Source organism: Rhinoderma darwinii, chromosome 1 (genome assembly GCF_050947455.1).
Source record: "Rhinoderma darwinii isolate aRhiDar2 chromosome 1, aRhiDar2.hap1, whole genome shotgun sequence".
Classification (NCBI taxonomy): domain Eukaryota; kingdom Metazoa; phylum Chordata; class Amphibia; order Anura; family Rhinodermatidae; genus Rhinoderma; species Rhinoderma darwinii.
In genome coordinates this window covers 349,721,417-349,744,435 of record NC_134687.1, presented here as the reverse complement: position 1 = coordinate 349,744,435, position 23,019 = coordinate 349,721,417, and the positions used below count along the sequence as shown (strand labels likewise).

At 44.7% G+C, this 23,019-nt stretch overlaps 1 protein-coding gene across 1 annotated transcript in view; it reads right to left on the bottom strand.

Annotated features, from left to right (window-relative positions):
* The window catches only part of TEK (TEK receptor tyrosine kinase), a 132,417-nt gene that overhangs the window by 36,230 nt on the left and 73,168 nt on the right, over positions 1–23,019 (bottom strand). The window contains exons 2-5 of the mRNA XM_075851852.1: positions 12,237–12,548; positions 3,479–3,589; positions 959–1,111; positions 1–51 (exon numbers count right to left, since the gene is read on the bottom strand). The exon at positions 1–51 is cut by the window's left edge and continues 81 nt beyond it. Coding sequence (XP_075707967.1) covers positions 1–51; positions 959–1,111; positions 3,479–3,589; positions 12,237–12,548 — 627 coding nt within the window. The remainder of the gene's footprint in view (positions 52–958; positions 1,112–3,478; positions 3,590–12,236; positions 12,549–23,019) is intronic.

Here is a 23,019-nt window from a genome sequence, read left to right as displayed (position 1 = left end):
ATTCAGGACAGGTTTTGTTACACTGTGGTCCCCACTTTTGAGCTCCGCATCCTGGAATATAAAATGAATGCAAAATGGCAAATTTTTAATAATATCAAAAACTGCTTTCTGCATAATATTGCTAGATTGATGCCTTTCTTTTAAAATTCCTTAAAAAAAAATGTGCACGGTAAAGTATTTATTGTTTTTGTTTTCAGTATTTTGACCATAATTTATGTACATATTTATTTCAATTGTTGCTATTTATTTTTAATCCAACTCAGGAATCGATATTTTTTAAACTGTTATGTACTTGTCTTATGTTTATATGACCGTACATGAAGCTTATGTATAGAAATATACTGCAAATAGGAATCTTTTAGGTCTTACATAACACATGTCCTAACAGACATTATGTCAGTAACCCTGGTGGTCTAGGGGAGTGATCGGGTTACTGTTTTATACCTGCTGTCCAGCGATTTGCTCACCGTTCCAGGTGCCAGCGCTGAAGCTGGAATAGGAAGTTGAACATTGATCTTTCAGCTTCCAGTTCCTCCTGCACCGTTTACTTTTACAGTTCTCTCTTTGATTGGCAGAGCCAGATCACTAAAAGGAGAGCTCAAGGGGTAATTTTACCCTGAGGGGTGGGAGTTTTTTAAGTCTTGCGGATGTCTATGTCTAAATAAAAGAACTGCTCATTTGTCTTTTGAACCCAGTGTAACATAAAGCACAACCGGGGTTGCTAAATCAGATATTGTTGCAGCCAGAGAAAGGCCTGTGCACCACGAGTAATCCGTATATAGAAACTTTACCGCTAAAATTACCTCCCCTGTTGTGACTCACCAACAACTAGGGATCATCAGAGTATGAGGAGCGCTGGTATAGATAGTGAAAGGGTATATTTATAGGTACATTTTAAACTTAGTTGTCCCTATTCTACAAACATATCTGCAGTACATAAAATAAAAGGCAAACTTACGTCTGACAATTAATCTGGTCAAAGCAGTGTTAAAGTGATTGCCTCCAATATAACGTACGAAGTAGGTACTTGCATCACTGGGCTGAACATTTGTTATAGAGTATTCCAACAGAGGCGGTACCTCATGCTTTGGCATGGAGTGGAGGAAGGAATCTAAAATTATAAAGACAAGGAAAAGTTTAATTTAATAAATTACTACAATATAATAAAATTCAGATTCTTAAAATAACATACTTCCAACAGCGCCAATTTTTCACAGGGAATTCACAAGAACCGGATCACAAAAGTTATGAAACTATGCAAATTTGAACAAAAATTGTCCGTTTTGGGGTGTTCACAAGTTGAACAGGGGTGGAGAGTAAAATGGACGGCCAGTCATATGCATTAATGGTACATGTGTGGCTGCCCGTGGATTCCCATAGTGATAACAGGTGATCGCTGTCTTCTTTTTAAAAATGTAAATTACAATTCCTTAAAATTATTTCTTGACACTAAATAGCTCAGAGTAAAATGATGTAACCCCTTCAAACAGTATATGTATTAAAGAGGCTCTGTCACCAGATTTTGCAACCCCTATCTGCTATTGCAGCAGATAGGCGCTGCAATGTAGATTACAGTAACGTTTTTATTTTTAAAAAACAAGCATTTTTGGCCAAGTTATGACCATTTTCGTATTTATGCAAATGAGGCTTGCAAAAGTACAACTGGGCGTGTTGAAAAGTAAAAGTACAACTGGGCGTGTATTATGTGCGTACATCGGGGCGTGTTTACTACTTTTACTAGCTGGGCGTTCTGATGAGAAGTATCATCCACTTCTCTTCAGAACGCGCAGCTTCTTGCAGTGCAGATCTGTGACGTCACTCACAGGTCCTGCATCGTGTCGGCACCAGAGGCTACAGTTGATTCTGCAGCAGCATCGGCGTTAGCAGGTAAGTCGATGTAGCTACTTACCTGCAAACGCTGATGCTGCTGCAGAATCATCTGTAGCCTCTGGTGCTGATGTGTCCTCGCTCGTCTGACACGATGCAGGACCTGTGAGTGACGACACAGCGTGATCTCTCGAGAACATGCTGTGTGTCTGCACTGCCAGAAGCTGGGCGTTGTGAAGAGAAGTGGATGATACTTCTCATCAGAACGCCCAGCTAGTAAAAGTAGTAAACACGCCCCGATGTACACACATAATACACGCCCAGTTGTACTTTTACTTTTCAACACGCCCAGTTGTACTTTTGCAAGCCTCATTTGCATAAATACGAAAATGGTCATAACTTGGCCAAAAATGCTCGTTTTTTAAAAATAAAAACGTTACTGTAATCTACATTGCAGCGCCGATCTGCTGCAATAGCAGATAGGTGTTGCAAAATCTGGTGACAGAGCCTCTTTAAGACATAATGACCAGTCACTTTTTAGCGATTTTCTGCTGGTTAAACGGCCATAATTTTTTTGTATTTTTAGGTTGGTAAAATCAATTTAGGAAGTAAAAGGCACCACTCCAGATTTTCAGAGTAAGGCTCCATTGAGTGAGCTGAAACATTGCACATTATGGGTGAATAAAGGATACACTTTATCTCATGAAAATCTGGAGTTCTATATACATATATGACATGATGAAGTCGCACCACTCCAGAGTACTATTTCAATTAAAGTAGTGCTTTATTCATCCATGATGCAACGTCTCAGCACTATTACAGGGACTTTCTCATGTTTTATGTGACTTGGACCTGGATCACGGTCTTAATTGCAGGCACCCATTTTTTGTATACATCTGTTTGCAGTTCTGCTTTTCTATGTGTGGGTGTGTATATATATATATATATATATATATATATATATATATATATATATATATGTATGTATTTTTTTGTATGATTTATTTGCCATGAAGCCCAAGTTACAGGTGACACACTGACAAGTGACAACTAACACAATGAGCACTGTACATATACTGGTCTGAGCTGTAAAAGTGGTAAAATAATTATTTTTTTTGGGCTTCTCAAATTAGTGTCTAGCTGTTTCTGAAAGCAGGGCAACACACCTGCACCATTCTCTGTGTAGCTGCTATTTCTGAACTCCATAAAAATACTCATACTCTAAATCAACAGGTGTCCTGATACTGGGACCCCTAGTGGTCAGCTGTAATATGTGGGGGAATCCATTGAAATCACTGGGCTGTAAGACTTGCAAAAGGCGCTTTTCGTATCTGCACTCTGCTCTGGTTAATAGATGAGAGTCCAGAACTGGAGATCCTTATCTAATAACTCAGAATTTCCTAATAGGGTATTTGAAAAAGGGTTTTCTTAACTAGACAGTCCCTTAAAAAATATGTGATGACTTTTCTGAAAATAATGAATTCTACATTAAATACAGCAGCATCTATCTACAGAGGAATGCAGTAATAAAAAGTAGCGTGACTATGGCATTAATATGAACCAGAATAACATATTTTTTTTTCGTTTAAAATTGGAAAAATGCATTTATCCAAGGACCCGAGTGTTACACATAAATGTACCACTGACTCACTGTTCTTGAAGAATACAGCATCTTCATCCTTTAGAAACTTCTTCAGAAAACTTAGTGTGACATTATCTCCTCTACTTGCAGTGACAGTCAATGAGGTTGGATTAAAAGAAGCTAGAAAATCAATGTCAGTAATATTAATATAACTACATACATTGACATATGAAAAGCACTGTTTACTGCATACACTGCTTACCTCTTAAAATTTGTTACCTTAATTGCCTAATTAGTCTCACCCTTTTGGCCTCCTATATAAGCCTGTCCCATTCACTTCCTCCTCGCCAGAATATTGGCCTTACTGCCTCTACTATAGTTCCTTGCTGCCTCTCTACAAAGTGTTGCTGCATATTTGCATACCGTACTTGGATTGTACCTGACCACATCTCTGCCTCATGCTACAAGCTAAGCTGTTGCCGATTATCTGTGTATCAAACTTGGATTGTTTCCTGACCACATCTCTGCCTTAGGCCTTATTCACACGAACGTGTTTCACGTCCGTGATACGCGCGTGAAAATTACGCGCATCACACGGACCTATGTTAGCCAATGGGGCCATTCAGACAGTCCGTGCTTTTCACGCAGCGTATGTCCGCTGTGTAAAACTCACGACATGTACTATACTTGGCCGTTTTTCGCACATCACGCACCCATTGACTTCAAAATCACGCGCAGCACCTGGAAGCACTTCCGTGTGTCGCGCGTGATTCGCGCAACAGTAGATAAAGAAATGAAGGAAAAAATAAAAGCACTTCCTTAATTTATTTTTCTAAACAGAAAAACCGCGTGTCATAAGGATGGCATATGCGTGACAATCACGTAGCCACGCACCATTCACTGATGACACATGGCACTGCAACGCTGCATTTTTTGCGCGCGCAAAATGCACACGTTCGTGTGAATAAGGCCTTAGGCTGAGTTCACGCTGGGCGGATATGTTACGTAAAGTTACACAGCATATCTGCCCCTGTGGCCGCAGGGAATTCTGGGTGAAAAACTGCACCAAAATGTGGTGCAGTTTTTAGTCTGGATTGTCCGCTACGGAAAACTGCAACACTTAGCCGGCCTCCTGTGATTGGCTGCAGTGGCGGTCACATGGGATGAAACGTTATCCAAGGAGGCTGGCCCTCTGACGTCATCCAGGCCGGCCTCCTGGGATGACCTTTTATCCCATAGAACTGCCATTACAGCCTGTTATTGGCTGCAGCGCTCACATGGGATGAAATGTCATCCCAGGAGGCCGGCATGGAGGAAGAAACACAGACTTCTGGGTAAGCATAAGATATTTTTTTTCTAAATTTGTGTTTTTTGCGGCGGAATAGCTGCGAAACCGCCGCAAAAAACTCAACAACTGCTATTTGTTGCGAGTTTTACCTCCCCATTGAGTAAAATGGGGAGAACATGCAACAAATAAGCAGCATTTACGCAAATACAATTGACATGCTGCAGAATAAAATTCTGTACCTCATGTCAATTTCTAAACGTTTTTTTTCACTCAGTATTTATGCAGCGTGTGGATGAGATTTTGTTGCTACTGTATTATGCTGCGGACTTTACGCAATGAACTCTGTTGCGGAAAATCCGCCGTATTTACGCAACGTGTGAAGTGACCCTTACTCTACAAACTGTTCCTGCTTATCTGTGTACCGAGCAAGGATTGTTTCCTGACCATATCCTTGCCTCATACTACAAACCATTGCCGCTTAGCAGTGTATTAAACCTGGATTGTTACTTGACTACTCTTACTATTATCACCCTCCTGCCAGAACGTTTCAGCCACTGGACTTTGAATCTCCTACAGATCTTGAGAATAACTATGTTTTAGAAGTAGCCCATTTGGGCTAATTATTGGTTGGTGACAGCTGGACGCGTACTTGCCCTTTAAGGCCGTGCACACGCGGGCGGGCACGCCCTGCAGGAAACAGTCTGAGGACCCGGAAGTGAGTGCGGGCGTCTCCCTGGAGGGAGCTGATGCCGAGAAGACAGATGTCCATGGCTGGATAGGAATCCTGGAGTAGCGGTTCAGGACCACGGGTTTCATCAAGGAGACATGGAAGGAGTTAGGGATCTTGAGGGTAGGAGGCAGTCGAAGCTTGTATGACACAGGATTGATCTGTAGCAGAATCTCGAAGGGTCCAAGGAACCTGAGAGCAAGCTTGCAAGATGGCACCCACAGCCGGATATTCCTGGAAGACAGCCAGACCTTTGTACCTGGAAGAAACTGGGGAGGCTCTCATCTTCTAGTGTCTGCCTTTCTCTTCATGCGGTCCACCGCCAGCAGAATAGAAGATTGTGTCTGCTGCCATATCTGCAGAAAGTATCTGAAGGTAGAGTCGGCTGCAGGCACCTGGGACATAGTAGAGCCAGGCAGGGGTATTCAAGGATGTTGGCGGTAGACTATGAAGAACGGACTGGAGGTGGTGGACTCACTGGTATGGTTATTATAGGAGAACTCCACCCACGGGAGAACTCCACCCACAGATAGTTCTCCATAATTTGGTTAACCCTTTCGACTTGTCCATTGGACTGAGGATGATAAGCTGAGAAGTGCTCTCCAGAACTTTGAGGTGAACTGGACCCCTCGATCTGAGACAATATGCAGAGGCAAGCCGTGCAGACGGAAGATGTGTGTATGAAGAGGTCAGCCAGTCGAGCAGCAGAAGGCAGGCCAGTCAGGGGAACAAAATGAGCCATTTTTGAAAAATTATCCACCACCACCCAGATCACACTGCATCCCGCAGAGAGAGGGAAAAGATCTGTGACAAAGTCCATAGCAATATGCCGCCAGGGAGCATCAGGCACTGGCAGTGGTTGTAGCAGAGCGGCTGGTCTGGAGTGGGCAACTTTTTATTGCTTCATACATCGTACAGGAGGAGACAAAGTCCATGACATTTTTGGGCAGCGTCGTCCACCAGAACTGATGGGCAATTAGGTCTTGGGTCTTACGGGCACTCGCGTGACCTGCCAGCTTGGAACTGTGACCCCAGCGAAGGATTCTTCCTCAGTCAGCCAGACGTACAAAAGTTCTTCCCGGAGGAATGTCTCTAACCTGCAGAGGATTAACAGAGTAGATGCAGGAAGGATCGATAATATTCTATGGGGACTCCACAGTGTCCTCTGTCTCAAATGACCTAGACAAGGCATCAGCCCTCACATTCTTGTCGGCAGGTCGGTAGTGGAGTTCGAACTGGAACCGTGCAAAAAAACAATGACCACCTGGCTTGACGAGGATTCAGCCGTTGAGCCGTCTGTAGGTAGGTCAGGTTCTTGTGGTCCGTGAAGACCAGGATAGGATGAGCTGCGCCTTCCAGTAGGTGTCTCCACTCCTGCAGGGCCATCTTGATGGCCAGTAACTCCCGATCCCCAATCGAGTAGTTTGGAGTAGTAACCACATACCACCGTCTTGCCTTTCGAATCTCTCTGGAACAGAAGTGCACAAGCACCAACAGAGGAGGCGTCCACCTCTAACGAAAACTGTAGGGATACATCAGGATGATGAAGAATAGAGGCTGACGTGAAGGCCTTTTTTAAGGTTTTAAATGCGACTTCCGCCTATAGAGTCCATACCTTGGCATTCATACCATTTTTAGTGAGCGTAGAGATGGGGGATGTCAAAGAAGAGAAGTTGGCAATGAACAGTCTGTAGAAGTTGGCGAATCCCAGGAAGCGTTGTATGGCCCTTAAGCCTTGGGGACGTGGCCACTCGAGGACAGCCTTGACCTTCTCAGGGTCCATTTTGAGACACTGATCAGAGTCAGTGATGATATAGCCCAGGAAGGGTAGAGACTTCTCTTGGAAAACACACTTCTCCACCTTGGCGTAAAGATGATTCTCCCTTAATTGAAGCAACACCTGGCGGACATGACCCTGATGAGTCACAAGATCTGGGAAAAAAAATCAAGATATCATCGAGATACACCACAACACATGGTGACAGCTGGACGCGTACTGGCCCTTTAAGGCCGTGCACGTGCGGGCACGCACGCCCTGCGGGAAACAGTCCGAGGACCCAGAAGTGAGTGCCGGCGTCTCCCTGGAGGGAGCTGACGCCGAGAAGACAAATGTCCTTGGCCGTCAGAGGGTAAGTCTGAACAACGGCCCCGGCCATAGACGTTACACTGGGCAAGCAGGCATTCGTAAGACGCGAGATCTGATTGCTCGTCATTTCTGGTGGCCCACGCTGCCCAAAGATGTTGTGAACTTTGTCGCTTCCTGCACTGTATGTGCTTCCAACAAAGTTGCTCACTCCAAGCCTGCCGGCCTGCTTCAGCCTCTGCCTGTGCCCAACGCTCCCTGTCATCATATAGCAATGGACTTTGTCACAGATCTTCCTTCCTCAGCAGGATGCAACACGTTCTGGGTGGTGGTGGACCGGTTCTCAAAGATGGCACATTTTATCCAGTTGACCGGCCTACCCTCTGCTCCTCAACTGGCAAAACTCTTCATCCAGCATATCTTCCTTTTACATGGCCTGCCCCTTCATATTGTGTCTGATCGGGGAGTTCAGTTTACCTCGAAATTCTGGGGAGCTCTCTGTAAACTCCTAGATGTGAAGTTAGACTTTTCCTCAGCCTACCATCCCCAGTCCAACAGCCAAGTCGAGAGAATTAACCAAATCATGGAGAATTATCTACGACACTTCATCTCCATGCAGCATGATGACTGGGTACAGCTTCTTCCTTGGGCCAAGTTCTCATACAACTACACAAATGACTCCACTACTTCTACACCGTTCTTCATTGCTTACGGTCAGCATCCCCGAATTCCTCTTCCTGTTTCAACTACGTCCCAGGTGCCCGCAGCATTCGGGGACTTTCTACAGATCTGGCAGCAAACCCGGTCCTCTATTCTGCTGGCAGTTGATCACATGAAGCGAAAGGCAAATACAAGAAGAAGAGAGCCGCCTCTGTATCTTCCGGGTACAAAAGTCTGGCTGTCTTCAAGGAACATCCATCTACAGGTGCCTTCGTACAAGTTTGCACCCAGGCTCCTCACACCTTTTGAGATCATACAGCAAATGAACCCTGTCTCTTACAAGCTTCGGCTGCCTTCTACCCTCAAGATCCCTAACTCCTTTCATGTTTCCCTCCTGAAGCCTGTGGTCTTGAACCGCTACACAAAAATGCCTAGCCCTGCAGTTGCTACCAGCGATTCTTCCGATGTGTTCGGGGTTAAGGAGATCCTAGACTTCAAAAAAGTAGAAGGAAGAACTTTTTATTTGGTGGATTGCAAGAGAACCTCAATGCTCCTACCCTCATTAAGAAATTCCTGTCTCGCTCTGGTTCCAAGAAGAGGGGACATAAGAGGGGGGAGACTGTAGCGTCCACGGACGCGGACCGTCGGGATTACTCATCCCCTGACGGCCGCAGCCATGGATCTGTGAGCGCTGGCCCGCATCTCCTCCCTAGGAGATGCCAGTGCTCACTTCCGCTCCATTCTGCTGTGTCCAGTAGTATGTGCGCGCACGCTCGTGCCCGGCCTTAAAGGGCCAGCGTGCGCATATGAAAATAATCATCAATTGACCCATGATCACTCTGGACTTTAAGAAGGGCCCTGTCCCTTTACTCTTTGCCTGAGTTTTATTGTGTTTACCCATGTTAGTCTTGCAAAAGGTCCATTAGTGTTATCCTGTTCCCAGTGTTCCCGTACCTGCTACCTGTGTCTTGTATCCCGTGCTACTGTTGTTCCTGTGCCTTAGAAAGTTGGAGTCGTGTTGTGCCATCGGTCTCGCCTGCTGTGTTACACCACGCCTGGTGTCTGCTGCCAAGTTCCCATCTGAGCTTAACTGTTACTACTGTCTGAACTGCTACAGGTACCCTTGTGCTTGGACTATATAGACATTGACTTGGTACACTGTTTGGCCAGCTACTATTCTGCTACGGAGGTAAGGCCCAGTGGGTCCACATACCCACAGATCGTGACAGCGGGTAGCCAGAATTTTCACCTGAAGTTTGATATTAGTATTAAAAAGACAAATAGGACGGTAGTTGTATAAATCTATATAATCGTTGCTGGGTTCGGGGATGATGGCGATCTATGCAGAGGTATAGGAGTGTTGCACAGAAACTCCGGTCTTTAGGGAAATTAAAAGGGTAGTAAGAGGGGCAAAAATTCGGGGCTGAGAAGCCATCAGGGCCTGAGAACTTGGAGGGCTTCAGGGTCCTAATAGCCACTTGAACTTCTAGCAAGGTTATATTTGCCTCTATTTTATTAACATAATCAGGGCTAAGGGGTGGAAGAGTAAAGCGATCAAAGTGATCAAAGCGATCACCTAAGTTGTTTTTCTAGTCCTGAGTTCAATAGGAGATTAAGTTGAATTCTAGTTTCGTCAACAACCTTCTTTGTTGCTGTGGTCAAGGTCTAAAAACAGCTTAGAGAGGCTCTGTCACCAGTTTATTAATTCCCTATCTCCTAACTAATCTAATATGCTTTGCTGCTGATAACTACAGTGTCATTTGTTTTAAAAATAACATTCATTATTTGCAAAGTTATGAGCATTTTTCTAAATATGCTAATGTGGCCCTAATAGCCAAATAGGTGACTTTCTTTTCACTCTGGGCGGTGTTATGTTTTCTGTATGACGCTGTCTAATCAGCATACAGCTTCTCTGCCCAGTAACACAGTGTGATCATCTTATATATATTTTAGAATGTTTGTTTGAAGCCCGATTTTTCATTGGTTGGACACGCGTTCCCCAGGTGACGGATTGCACTGACAGGCTCCGCCCCCTATTGATGACGTGGCAGCCCATAATTGGCTGCAATGTACATCATTCCTCGCTGAATTGCCTAACACAGCAGCACTGCGATGTTGGCCACAGCGGGTTTACACAGAGGCAGGACAGTTGTCCTGTCTTGTATAATTGAGGGACTAAAATGCACGGAGAAGCAATGAGCGATTGAGGGAACAAAATGCATGGAGAAGCAATGAGCGATGGAGGGACTAATGGTAAAGATGAGGAGCGAGGAAAATGATGCCAAATGGGCATGAATCTGAAGTCCCTGCCCCTCATCCACTACTTCGTAGTTTAGTCTAGGAGCACTGGCTTAGGACTTTTATTTCCTAAAGGGAATACATTTTTTACGTACCAATCTCTTGGTGATGCATCCCTCTTGACATCCAGTCCGACCTCCCTGGGTGACGCGGCAGTCCATGTGATCGCTGCAGCCTGTGATTGGCTGCAGCGGTCACATGGGATGAAATGTCATCCCGGGAGGCCGGACTGGAGGAAGAAGCAGGTAAGTTAACTTTTAATACTCTCTAATTATTATGCGGGTTGTGCTCCCATATAAAGTATGGGAGCACGGTCTGTAAAAAGCAAAAACAGGACTTGTCCTGTCTTTTGCGGCGCCTTTCTACGGCACGCACACCTTCCTGTAAATATACAGGAAGGTGTCCATGGGCAATAGAAGTGAATGGGTCCGTAATTACGGACTAATTCTACGGTCGTTTGCATGGGGCCTTACAACACATAATTGGGTATTTAAATAGTGAGCTTTTACTCTATCTATACCGTAAGTCATTCTCCCGAGCAACGCTGGGTATAAAAGCTAGTATAGTATACAGCTTCCATTCCCGACTGTGTATTCAACTGGCGATATCTCTGGTTGTGTCACAGCTAGAACTGCGATCCTGGTGTCATATGGAAGATTAGAATCTCCTTTTTCATATGCCACACAGCCCAAGATGTGGCTGTTTGAAGTGATCCCCCTTCCCTCTAGAATGTCTCTCACACTGTGTGAAGCAGCTTCATGCTGATAGGACGGCGTCAGAGGCTGTGACGTAGCTCCACCTCAGGAGAAACGCTGCTGTTACTTCCCACTTGTCTAATAAAGGCTAATTTACATATTTACAAAAAAGCTCATAATTTTTAAAATAATAAACGTTTTGGGACACAGCTTTCACTAGCATTATCACTGTGACAGCGCCTATTAGATTAGCTAGGAGATTGGGCATTACTAAACTATTGACAGAGCTTCTTTAAGCTAGTGGCTTTATGTCTGGAAGCTATCTGGATAGGAAAGTCTCTAAGGTTAACCTTATGGGCGTAGGAGCACCTTCAAGTGCTTGGAAATCTCCCATTATGGCCCCATTCGAGTTGTCTACACGTAAAGGAAATGTCTCATGTAATTTTAGTTTTGTTTATTAGATGTAAGTTTGTAGGAGAGAAATAATGTCTTTGTAATTTTCTCTAAATGATCTAGATATACATTTTTTATTTTTAAAAGTTCTGTGGTGCGGCCATATTGGTGGAGTACACATCCTTATTGCGCTATCTGCATAGACTGAGGTGTGTGCTTCATTGCAGGTGTAGAGTTAATGGTCAGAAAAGTGTCTATAGATTATTACAGCCTCCATGTTTAGAGTAAAAACCTGATTTAAATTATATGTAATTTTATGTTAATACATTCGATTTACCTTGCATAGGTATATTTTAGGATGGTTTGTAGCCTCTCCTATTTATAGTAGCCTGCTGATCAGATCTTATATAAACTGCAGCGAATGTGAATCTGTGCTCAGATTTTGGATTTCATTAACATCCCAACATCTTCCCCTGTAGCATTTCCCCTTAGGAGGTTTAGAAACACTCAAACCATACTTCTTTCCATACTTCTATTTCATGCAGCCTTATGAATCAGAATTTTGTAAAAATTTATGTATCACTTTACAGTTTATTTTATTCACCTACATAGATTAATCTGTGAATACATACTGTACATCAGATACCATTTGGGTCTACAGAAAAGTGAATGGAATAAGTTACCTTGTGCTGACATTTTTAAAGTTCGTACCCTTGTCACTGTGTCTTGTGATTTCCACTCACAGTAATAAGCTCCAATTGCGTCATTTGTCTTTTCTTTTTTCCAAAAAACTTTCTTTACTGATCTCCTTTGTTCATCCTGAATAACTTCCAGGGGATCCTGAAGTTTGTCTACAACGGCTTCAAAATCTCTTGCAATGGCAATGGTCTCTGGAGAACTCCATTGAGGGGCAATACAAGTCATGGACGTTTCAGAATTTGGAATTAATGGAAGTGAATTCACTAAAATCAGGTCTCTTATAGCTTCCACTCCACCTGAAATGACATGTCATTCTTATTAAAATATTATTGATAAAAAATACCATTATTACAGTATCCAATATAAAGGAATTAAGTAGAAGTTATCGGTAAGGAGAAGTTATCACTGTAGATAAAAGATTTCCTGGTATTCCGTTATCATGTGCAGCATATCCACGTGTTCCCAAATTTGAATTGAGAATACAATATCAGAATCAGACAGATGGAACTTTCTTAGTAGTATAGATAATTTTAGAATACACTATATGGGCGAAAGTATTGGGACACACTTCTTAAGCATTTAATTCAGGTGTTTCATTCAGTCCCATTATCATAGGTGTAGAAAATAAATCACCTAGCCACACAGTCTAACTTTACAAACATTTGTGAAAGAATGGGTCGTTCTAGAGAAGTCACTGAATTCCAGCATGGTACTGTAATAGGATGGCACTGTTGTAACAAGTAAGTTTGTGAAATTTCTTCCCTCCTAGATATTACATGATCAATTGTGAGTGGTATTATTGCAAAGTGGAAACATGTAGTGACCACAACAACCAAGCCACAAAGTGGCAGACCACGTAAAGTTACAGAAAGGGGTTGCCAAGTTCTGAGGCGCATAGTTCATAAAACACTCTGCTGACTCAATAACTGCAGAGTTCCGAACCTCCTCTGGCATTAACATCCGCACAAAAACTGTGCGACGGGAGCTTCATTGCATGGGTTTCAATGGCCGAACAGTTGCATTCAAGCCTTACATCACCAAGCACAATGCCAAGCATCAGATGGAGTGGTGTAAAGTACGCTGCCACTGGCCACTGCAGCAGTAGAAACATATTTTGTGGTGTGATGAATCATGCTTCTCTAACTGGCAGTCTGATGGACGAGTCTGGGTTTGGCCAATGCCATTAGAACGTTACCTGCCTGACTGCATCGTCCCAACTGTAATGTTTGGTGGAGAAGGGATAATGCTATGGATTTTTTTTTGTCAGTGGTTGGCCTAGGCACGTTAGTTCCAGTGAAGGGTAATTTTACTGCTTCAACATACCAAGACATTTTGGACAATCGTATGCTTCCAACTTTGTAGGAACAGTTTGGGGAAGGCCCTTTTCTGTTCCAGCATGACTGTGCCCTAATGCACAAAGCTAGTTCCATTAAGGCATGGTTGGGTGAGTTTGGTGTGGAAGAACCCGACTGGCCCGCATAGAGCCCTGGCCTCAAACCCATTGAACACCTTTGGGATAAACTAGAATGGAGACTGCGAGCCAGTCCCTTTCATCCAACATCAGTGTCTGACACACTCCAAAATCTTGAAGAATGCCTTCCCAGAAGAGTCAAAGCCGTTTTGGATGCAAAGGGTGGAACAACTAATTTAGCTGAACAAGCTTAATTAGGCTTAGATCTAAGCATCTACTCCCCTATAAATTTATTTGTGGCATAAGGGGAAACTACTCGTGCAGGGGTGGCACGAGGGCAGAAGTCATCTTGGTCTAAGTGTCATATTGTCAAAGTGTCCTGGCAGTTATATATACATGGCAGTTAAACAGAACATCAGACTGGTAAGCTATGTGGACTAAACCAACCAACTTGCTTACATTATAATTATTACAGTTAACATTTTATCTGTTTTCCTAAAAAAAAATACCACACCATGTTCACTACCTTACTCATCATTGTAGGTGTTGTTTGCTTACAATCCTACCGCCCATTCATGCCTTTACTAAATTCCATCCACATCAGTCCCTCTCTTCTTCCCACGCCCATGTACAGCTCCCATGCACTATTCACTTTCCTTAATCACCTTAAACTATCTCATCCCACTGTTCAAATCAAGTCGCTCTTATAAATCACTGAACCATCTGCTGTCTCTCTCCATTCTCCTGCTATTCACTGCAGGAGACATCTTTCCTAACCCTGGTCCTCCCTTTTCTTCTGCTAAGCTCAACCCCTTACCTGCCACACATAGAAACCCTGCAAATCTCCTTAACATTCCTTGTATGTCTTCTCCTGTCTCTTTTAACTGTGCGCTCTGGAATTCTCGATCTGTGTGCAACAAACTCACCTTTATTCACTAATTATTCCTTTCTAACTCTCTCAACCTTCTGGCTCTTACAGAAACATGGCTACACCTGTCTGACACTGCTTCTCCTGCTGCTCTATCTTATGGTGGTCACTTCTCTGATGCCCCCAGACCTGAGAACAGGCAGGGTGGAGGAGTAGGCATACTTCTTTCTCCGCACTGCACTTTCCATGTCATTCCCCTGGTACCCTCACTCACTTTTCCTCCTTTGAACTCCACACCCTCACACTCTTTTGCCCATTCTCCCTCCGAGTGGCAGTTGTCTACTACCCCCACCAATTCCTGGATCATTATCCTGCCTGACTTCCACAATTCCTTTCCTCCGAAACACCCATTCTCATCATGGGTGACTTTAGTATACCCATTGATAACCCAATCTACTCATCTGCCTCCCAGTTTCTATCTTTAAAGAGGCTCTACCGCCCCCCCCCTCCCCCGGGCTTATCCCACTAATTCCTGGATCATTATGCTGCCTGGCTTCCACAATTCCTTTCCTCTGAAACACCCATTCTCATCATGGGTGACTTTAGTATACCCATTGATAACCCAATCTCCTCATTTGCCTCCCAGTTTCTATCTTTAAAGAGGCTCTGTCACCACATTATAAGTGCCCTATCTCCTACATAAGGAGATCGGCGCTATAATGTAGGTGACAGCAGTGCTTTTAATTTAAAAAAATGATCTATTTTTACCACTTTATTAGCGATTTTAGATTTATGCTAATGATTTGCTTAATGCCCAAGTGGGCATATTTTTACTTTAGACCAAGTGGGCGTTGTACAGAGGAGTGTATGACGCTGACCAATCAGCGTCATGCACTCCTCCCCATTCATTTAGACAGCACATAGGGATCCTTTTAGATCAGTATGTGCTGACTTATACTAACACATTAACGATACTGAAGTGTTTAGACAGTGAATAGACATTCCACGGGATGTCTGTTCACAATCTCTGCACTTCGTTACTCTGTCTGTGGTAGTTACAGCAGAGCAAAGCGTAATCTCGCTGTAACCTGTCATTTACAGCGTAATCTCGCGGGATTACGCTTTGCTCTGCTGCAACTATGTTAACACAATCAACAAAAACACATTCGAAGGGGTGATGTTTCTAAAAACCTGGCAAAATGCGAATCTAAGTGGATCTGGACTCTAGGGACAATGCGCCCTCTTGGACTTAATGAGAATTTAAATTTCGCCCCATTTCTTTGACCATTGACCTCCAGCGGGTTATTTTAAGTATGTTTTAAGTTTTTTATGCTTGTCTCCCTTTTATTATAGATTATCTCTGACTCTCTATAATTCGGAGAATAATAAGCTAAGAATGCTGTGATATGAACAACTTTCCACATCCATGAAGAATAATATCCATTATTGACGCTCTATTTGTCATTTTTTGCCTCATCTGTTTTTCCTCAATTAATTTTTCTCACACAATCCTTTTATATAATATATATGTACACACCACATTGGTTTTTCTATGTGATATTTTCAATATATATTCACACAATATTTTTCACACACATACACTTTCTTCGTCATATATATACTTTACGCGGGTCTCCTATATAATCTTTACATTTACACATTTTTCATTCTATTATTTTTTAGCATTTTTCACTTTATATATATATATTTTTTTTTTTTCATTTTCTCTTTTTTCTTTCATTTTAAATGTAAACAAAATTATTTAATAACTATTTTCATTCTATCTAGATACTATATACTGTTTCATAAGCAACATTAATTATGTGTTATGCTAATACACACTTGTTTCACCATTATAACAATTTTTTAGATGCATTTCTTCACTTTATCATTATCCATACAATTGTAAAGGATCTGCCAGGCACAGCCTCTGTGTCAACGCCCATAGGTAATCAGTCTGCACCTGCTTCTATGTCTGTGAGACTGACTCCATCTTCCACCACTCAGGATGGCAGGCTTAGGAGTGGGAGAGCCTATCACAGCCTGGCCAGACGGAGCTAGCTCCCGCCCTCTGTCTATTTATACCTGCCTTTCCTGTTCCTCCTTGCTTGTGATGCTTCTCGTTTGGTTTCCTGGCCCTGGTGCAGCTTCTGAACTATTTGACCCTGCTTCATATTGACCCTGGCTTACTGACTACTCTCCTGCTCTGCGTTTGGTACCTCGTACACTCCTGGTTTGACTCGGCTTGTTGACTACCCTCCTGCTCTGCGTTTTAACCTCGTACACTCCTGATTTGACTCGGCTCGTTCACCACTCTTGTTGCTCACGGTGTTGCCGTGGGCAACTGCCCCATTTCCCTTAACTTCTGTGTACCCTTGTCTGTTTGTCTGTCGTGCACTTACTGAGCGTAGGGACCGTCGCCCAGTTGTACCTCGTCGCCTAGGGCGGGTCGTCGCAAGTAGGCAGGGACTGAGTGGCGGGTAGATTAGGGCTCACTTGTCTGTTTCCCTACCCCCATCATTACATAATCACAAGCCCATATACCTAGTCTACCCTGGTCCCTCACACTACTATGGACCCCCTTGAGACCCTGGCTCAGCAAATGCAGGGTCTCTCCCTACAGGTCCAGGCCCTGGCTCAGAGGGTCAACCAACCTGATGCTACCATGGTAGTGCCCCTCACCTCTTGAACCCCACCTCAAGTTGCCTGACCGGTTCTCAGGGGACCGGAAGACTTTTCTCTCCTTTCGGGAGAGTTGTAGGCTCTATTTTCGCTTAAAGGGAATGTGTCGCTAGAAATGTATTATTTTTTTTTTAGTTAAACAATTAGTGTATAGGTGATTAAACATTGTTCTAATTTTTTAATTTTTTTCGCGAGTCAGGAAATATTATAAATTAGATTCTAATTTATAATATTTCCCAGCGCTGGTCACTAGATGGAGCAATTCCCAAAATTGCAGCATTGCATGTGGTAAAGCAACCACATTGCTTAATGCTGCAAAATTTGAGAAAACTCACTCGCTCTAGTGAGCTCTCGGAATCCCCCCTCCTTTATCCTGGCTAATGCCGGGAGAAATGAGGGGATTGAACGGTCAAACCTCCTACACTGTGTGTCGCCATTTTTTGAGCTAACACACAGTGTAGTAGGTTAACATACAGTAGTAAACACACACTAAACCACGAACATACATAGAAATAACTTACCTGCTCCTGCCGCCGCCGCTCCCTCCGGTCCGTCCGCTCCGTCTGCTACCACCGCTCCAAGTGCACAAGTCCGGAAGCCGCGACCGGAAGTAGTAATCTTACTGTCCGGCCGCGACTTCCGGTCCACAGGAAAATGGCGCCGGACGTCGCACAGTTCAACTTGGACTGTGTGGGAGCGGCGCATGCGCCGTTCCCACACAGACGGCGTACAGCATAGTGGATGGAACGGGCCCCGTTCGCATTCACTATGGGACTGTATGTGCCGTATTCCATGTCTGTATGTGTCGTTAATCGACACATACAGAGATGGAAAAAGAATGGCAGCCCCCATAGGGAAGAAAAAGAGAAAAAATAAAAAAAAGTAAAACACAAACACACAAATTAATAAAACACTAAAATCAAATTGATCTAAAAAATATTTTTTTCGTGACACTGGTCCTTTAAAGCCCCACTCCTCAGGTTCTGAGAGCCAGCGGGTGGGTATAATTATGTCCCGGCTCCAGGAAGGGCCCCAAGAATGGGTCTTCTCCTTGGCTCCTGACGCCCCTGAACTTTCCTCCGTTGATCTTTTCTTTTCTGCACTTAGACTCATTTATGACGAGACTGACAGGACTGCCTTTGCCGAGAGTCAGCTGGTGACCTTACGTCAGGGTAAGAGACCTGTTGTGGAGTATTGTTCTGACTTTAGGAAGTGGTGCGTAGCTTCTCGGTGGAATGACCCTGCCTTAAGGTGCCAGTTTAGGTTGAGTCTGTCGAACGCCCTGAAAGATCTGCTAGTTAGCTATCCCTCTTCTGACTCCCTAGACCAGGTTATGGCTTTAGCAGTACGACTTGACCGACGTCTCAGGGAACGACAACTTGAACATTTTTGTGTTTTCCCCTCTGACTCCCCCATGATGCCTCCCGAGGTTCCGTTGCTTCGCTCTTCCACGGAAGACTCGGAGGTACCTATGCAACTCGGGGCCTCCGTGTCCCCCCGACAACGTAGAGAGTTCCGCAGGAAGAATGGTCTCTGCTTCTATTGTGGGGATGACAAGCATCAAGTGAACACCTGTCCTAGGCGTAAGAATAAGCAGCCGGAAAACTTCCGCGCCTAAGTGATCATCGGGGAGGTCACTTGGGCACACAGGTATTTCCCGTAAATATGAAACGTAATAAAATCTTGCTTCCCTTTCAGGTCTCTTTTGGTGGTAGGTCTGCTACCGGCAGTGCCTTCGTGGATTCAGGGTCTTCTGCTTATATCATGTCTGTGGAATTTGCTATGTCTTTAGCTATGCCTTTGATTGATTTGCCTAAACCTGTCCCGGTAGTGGGTATCGACTCCACTCCTCTTGCTAATGGTTATTTTACACAGCATACCCCTGTTTTTGAACTCCTTGTTGGCTCCATGCATTTGGAGCAGTGCTCTGTACTGTTGATGCAGGAATTTTCGTCCGATTTGGTTTTAGGCCTACCCTGGTTGCAGTTGCATAATCCCACGTTTGACTGGAATACTGGGGAGCTTACCAAATGGGGTAATGAATGCTTGACGACATGTTTTTCTGTTAATTCTATTTCTCCCCCTGAGGAAGTGAACACGCTACCTGAGTTTGTTCAGGACTTCGCTGATGTTTTCTCTAAGGAGGCCTCCGAAGTGTTACCTCCTCATAGAGAATACGATTGCGCTATCGATTTGGTACCAGGAGCTAAGCTCCCTAAGGGGATATTTAATCTCTCTTGTCCCGAACGTGAAGCCATGAGAGAGTATATCCAGGAATGCCTGGCCAAGGGTTACATTCGCCCCTCTACTTTTCCGGTAGGTGCTGGCTTCTTCGTAGGGAAGAAGGATGGTGGTCTTAGGCCATGCATTGACTACCGTAACTTGAATAATGTCACTGGAAGGAACCAGTATCCCCTTCCTTTGATTCCTGATCTCTTTAATCAGGTTCAGGGGGCCCAATGGTTCTCTAAGTTTGATCTACGGGGGGCGTATAACCTTATCCGCATCAAAGAGGGGGATGAGTGGAAGACTGCGTTTAACACGCCCGAAGGTCATTTCGAATACCTCGTCATGCCCTTTGGGTTGTGTAATGCTCCCGCGGTCTTCCAGAATTTCATAAATGAGATTTTTAGGGATTACCTGGGGGTATTTCTTGTAGTGTACCTTGATGACATACTTGTGTTTTCCAAGGACTGGTCCTCCCACATTGAGCATGTCAGGAACGTGCTCCAGGTCCTCCGGGAAAACAAACTGTTTGCGAAGATCGAAAAATGTGTGTTTGGGGTGCAGGAGATACCATTTTTGGGTCAAATCCTCACTCCTCATGAATTCCGCATGGACCCCGCCAAGGTCCAGGCTGTGGCGGAGTGGGTCCAACCTGCCTCCCTGAAAGCGTTACAGTGCTTCTTGGGGTTCGCTAATTATTACAGGAGATTTATTGCTAACTTCTCGGTCATTGCTAAGCCTCTTACGGACCTCACTCGCAAAGGTGCTGATCTCCTCCACTGGCCTCCTGAGGCTGTCCAGGCTTTTGAGGTCCTTAAGAAGTGCTTTATCTCGGCCCCGGTGCTGGTTCAGCCCAACCAAATGGAGCCATTTATCATGGAAGTTGACGCATCCGAGGTGGGAGTGGGGGCTGTCTTGTCCCAGGGTACCAGGTCCCTCACCCATCTCCGTCCCTGTGCCTACTTCTCCAGGAAGTTTTCGCCCACTGAGAGTAACTATGATATTGGCAACCGCGAACTCTTAGCTATTAAATGGGCATTTGAAGAGTGGAGCCACTTCCTGGAGGGGGCTAGGCACCAGGTAACAGTCCTTACCGACCACAAGAATCTGGTTTTCCTAGAATCTGCCCGGAGGCTAAACCCGAGACAAGCTCGATGGGCGTTATTTTTTACCAGATTCAACTTTTTGGTTACCTATAGGGCTGGGTCTAAAAATATTAAGGCTGATGCACTGTCGCGTAGCTTCATGGCCAGCCCTCCTTCGGAGGAAGATCCTGCTTGTATTTTGCCTCCAGGTATAATCATTTCCTCTATTGATTCTGATTTAGTCTCTGAAATTGCGGCTGATCAAGGTTCAGCTCCCGGGAACCTTCCTGAGAACAAGCTGTTTGTTCCCCTGCAATTCCGGCTAAGGGTACTTAGGGAAAATCATGACTCCGCACTATCTGGTCATCCAGGCATCCTGGGTACCAAGCACCTCATTGCCAGAAACTATTGGTGGCCTGGGTTGCCTAAAGACGTTAAGGCCTACGTCGCCGCTTGTGAGGTTTGTGCTAGGTCCAAGACTCCCAGGTCCCGACCAGCGGGCTTACTACGTTCTTTGCCCATTCCCCAGAGACCTTGGACCCATATCTGCATGGATTTTATCACCGATTTGCCTCCATCTCAAGGCAAGTCGGTGGTGTGGGTTGTAGTAGACCGCTTCAGTAAGATGTGCCACTTTGTGCAACCTCAAGAAACTACCCAATGCTAAGACGTTAGCTACCTTGTTTGTCAAACACATCCTGCGTCTCCATGGGGTCCCTGTCAATATTGTTTCTGACAGAGGGGTACAATTTGTATCATTGTTTTGGAGAGCCTTCTGTAAAAATTTGGAGATTGATCTTTCCTTCTCCTCTGCCTTCCATCCTGAAACTAATGGCCAAACGGAGAGGACTAATCAGTCTCTAGAACAATATTTAAGGTGTTTTATCTCTGACTGTCAATATGATTGGGTCTCATTCATTTCCCTCGCCGAATTTTCCCTTAATAACCGGGTCAGTAACTCGTCAGGGGTCTCCCCCTTTTTCTGTAATTTTGGGTTTAATCCACGGTTCTCCTCCATTTCACCTGGTAGTTCCAACAATCCCGAGGTAGAGGTCGTTCATCGGGAACTGTGCACAGTCTGGGCCCAGGTTCAGAAGAACCTAGAGGCGTCACAGAGCATACAAAAAACTCAGGCAGATAGATGTTCTGCTAACCCCTTGTTTATGGTCGGGGATCTGGTGTGGTTATCATCTAGGAACTTGCGTCTTAAGAAGTTTGCTCCCCGGTTTATAGGGCCGTACAAGGTCATTGAAGTCCTCAATCCGGTCTCCTTCCGACTGGAGTTGCCACCATCTTTTCGAGTACACGACGTGTTTCATGCCTCCCTCCTTAAACGCTGCTCCCCGTCCTTGGCTCCCTCGAGGAAACCTCCTGTCCCCGTTCTCAACCCTGAGGGGGTAGAATTCGAGGTGGCCAAGATTGTGGACAGCAAGATGGTCCAAGGCTCCCTCCAGTACCTGGTCCATTGGAGAGGATACGGGCCTGAGGAGAGGACTTGGGTACCCGCCCGGGATGTTCACGCTGGGGTATTGGTCAGGAGGTTCCACCTTCGTTTCCCCAATAAACCAGGTCCACCAAAAAGGGTCCGGTGGCCCCTCATAAAAGGGGGGGTACTGTAAAGGATCTGCCAGGCACAGCTTCTGTGTCAACGCCCTTAGGTAATCAGTCTGCACCTGATTCTATGTCTGTGAGACTGACTCCATCTTCCACCACTCAGGATTGGCAGGCTTAGGAGTGGGAGAGCCTATCACAGCCTGGCCAGACGGAGCTAGCTCCCGCCCTCTGTCTATTTATACCTGCCTTTCCTGTTCCTCCTTGCTTGTGATTCTTCTCATTTGGTTTCCTGGCCCTGCTGCAGCTTCTGAACTATTTGACCCTGCTTCATATTGACCCTGGCTTACTGACTACTCTCCTGCTCTGCGTTTGGTACCTCGTACACTCCTGGTTTGACTCGGCTTGTTCACTACCCTCCTGCTCTGCGTTTGGTACCTCGTACATTCCTGGTTTGACTCGGCTCTTTCACCACTCTTGTTGCTCACGGTGTTGCCGTGGGCAACTACCCCATTTCCCTTAGCTTCTGTGTACCCTTGTCTGTTTGTCTGTCGTGCACTTATTGAGCGTAGGGACCGTCGCCCAGTTGTACCCCGTCGCCTAGGGCGGGTCGTTGCAAGTAGGCAGGGACTGAGTGGCGGGTAGATTAGGGCTCACTTGTCTGTTTCCCTACCCCCATCATTACACAATAGTCAATTAAAACTAGTTTATATATTTTAATTATATGTATTTTTAAATCTATAGTGTTATTGCTTATTTATTATTATATTATATATATGTTTATGTTCATAACCATATTGTCAATATATATTGGTTTTATATATATATGGTCTGTTATAAGTCCCTTGCGACTATCTTTTATTGCATCATCTGTTTAATACAGATTCACTTTGCACTTTGTCATTTTGCTTTTCTGCATGGATACTGTTTCTCCATCACTATCA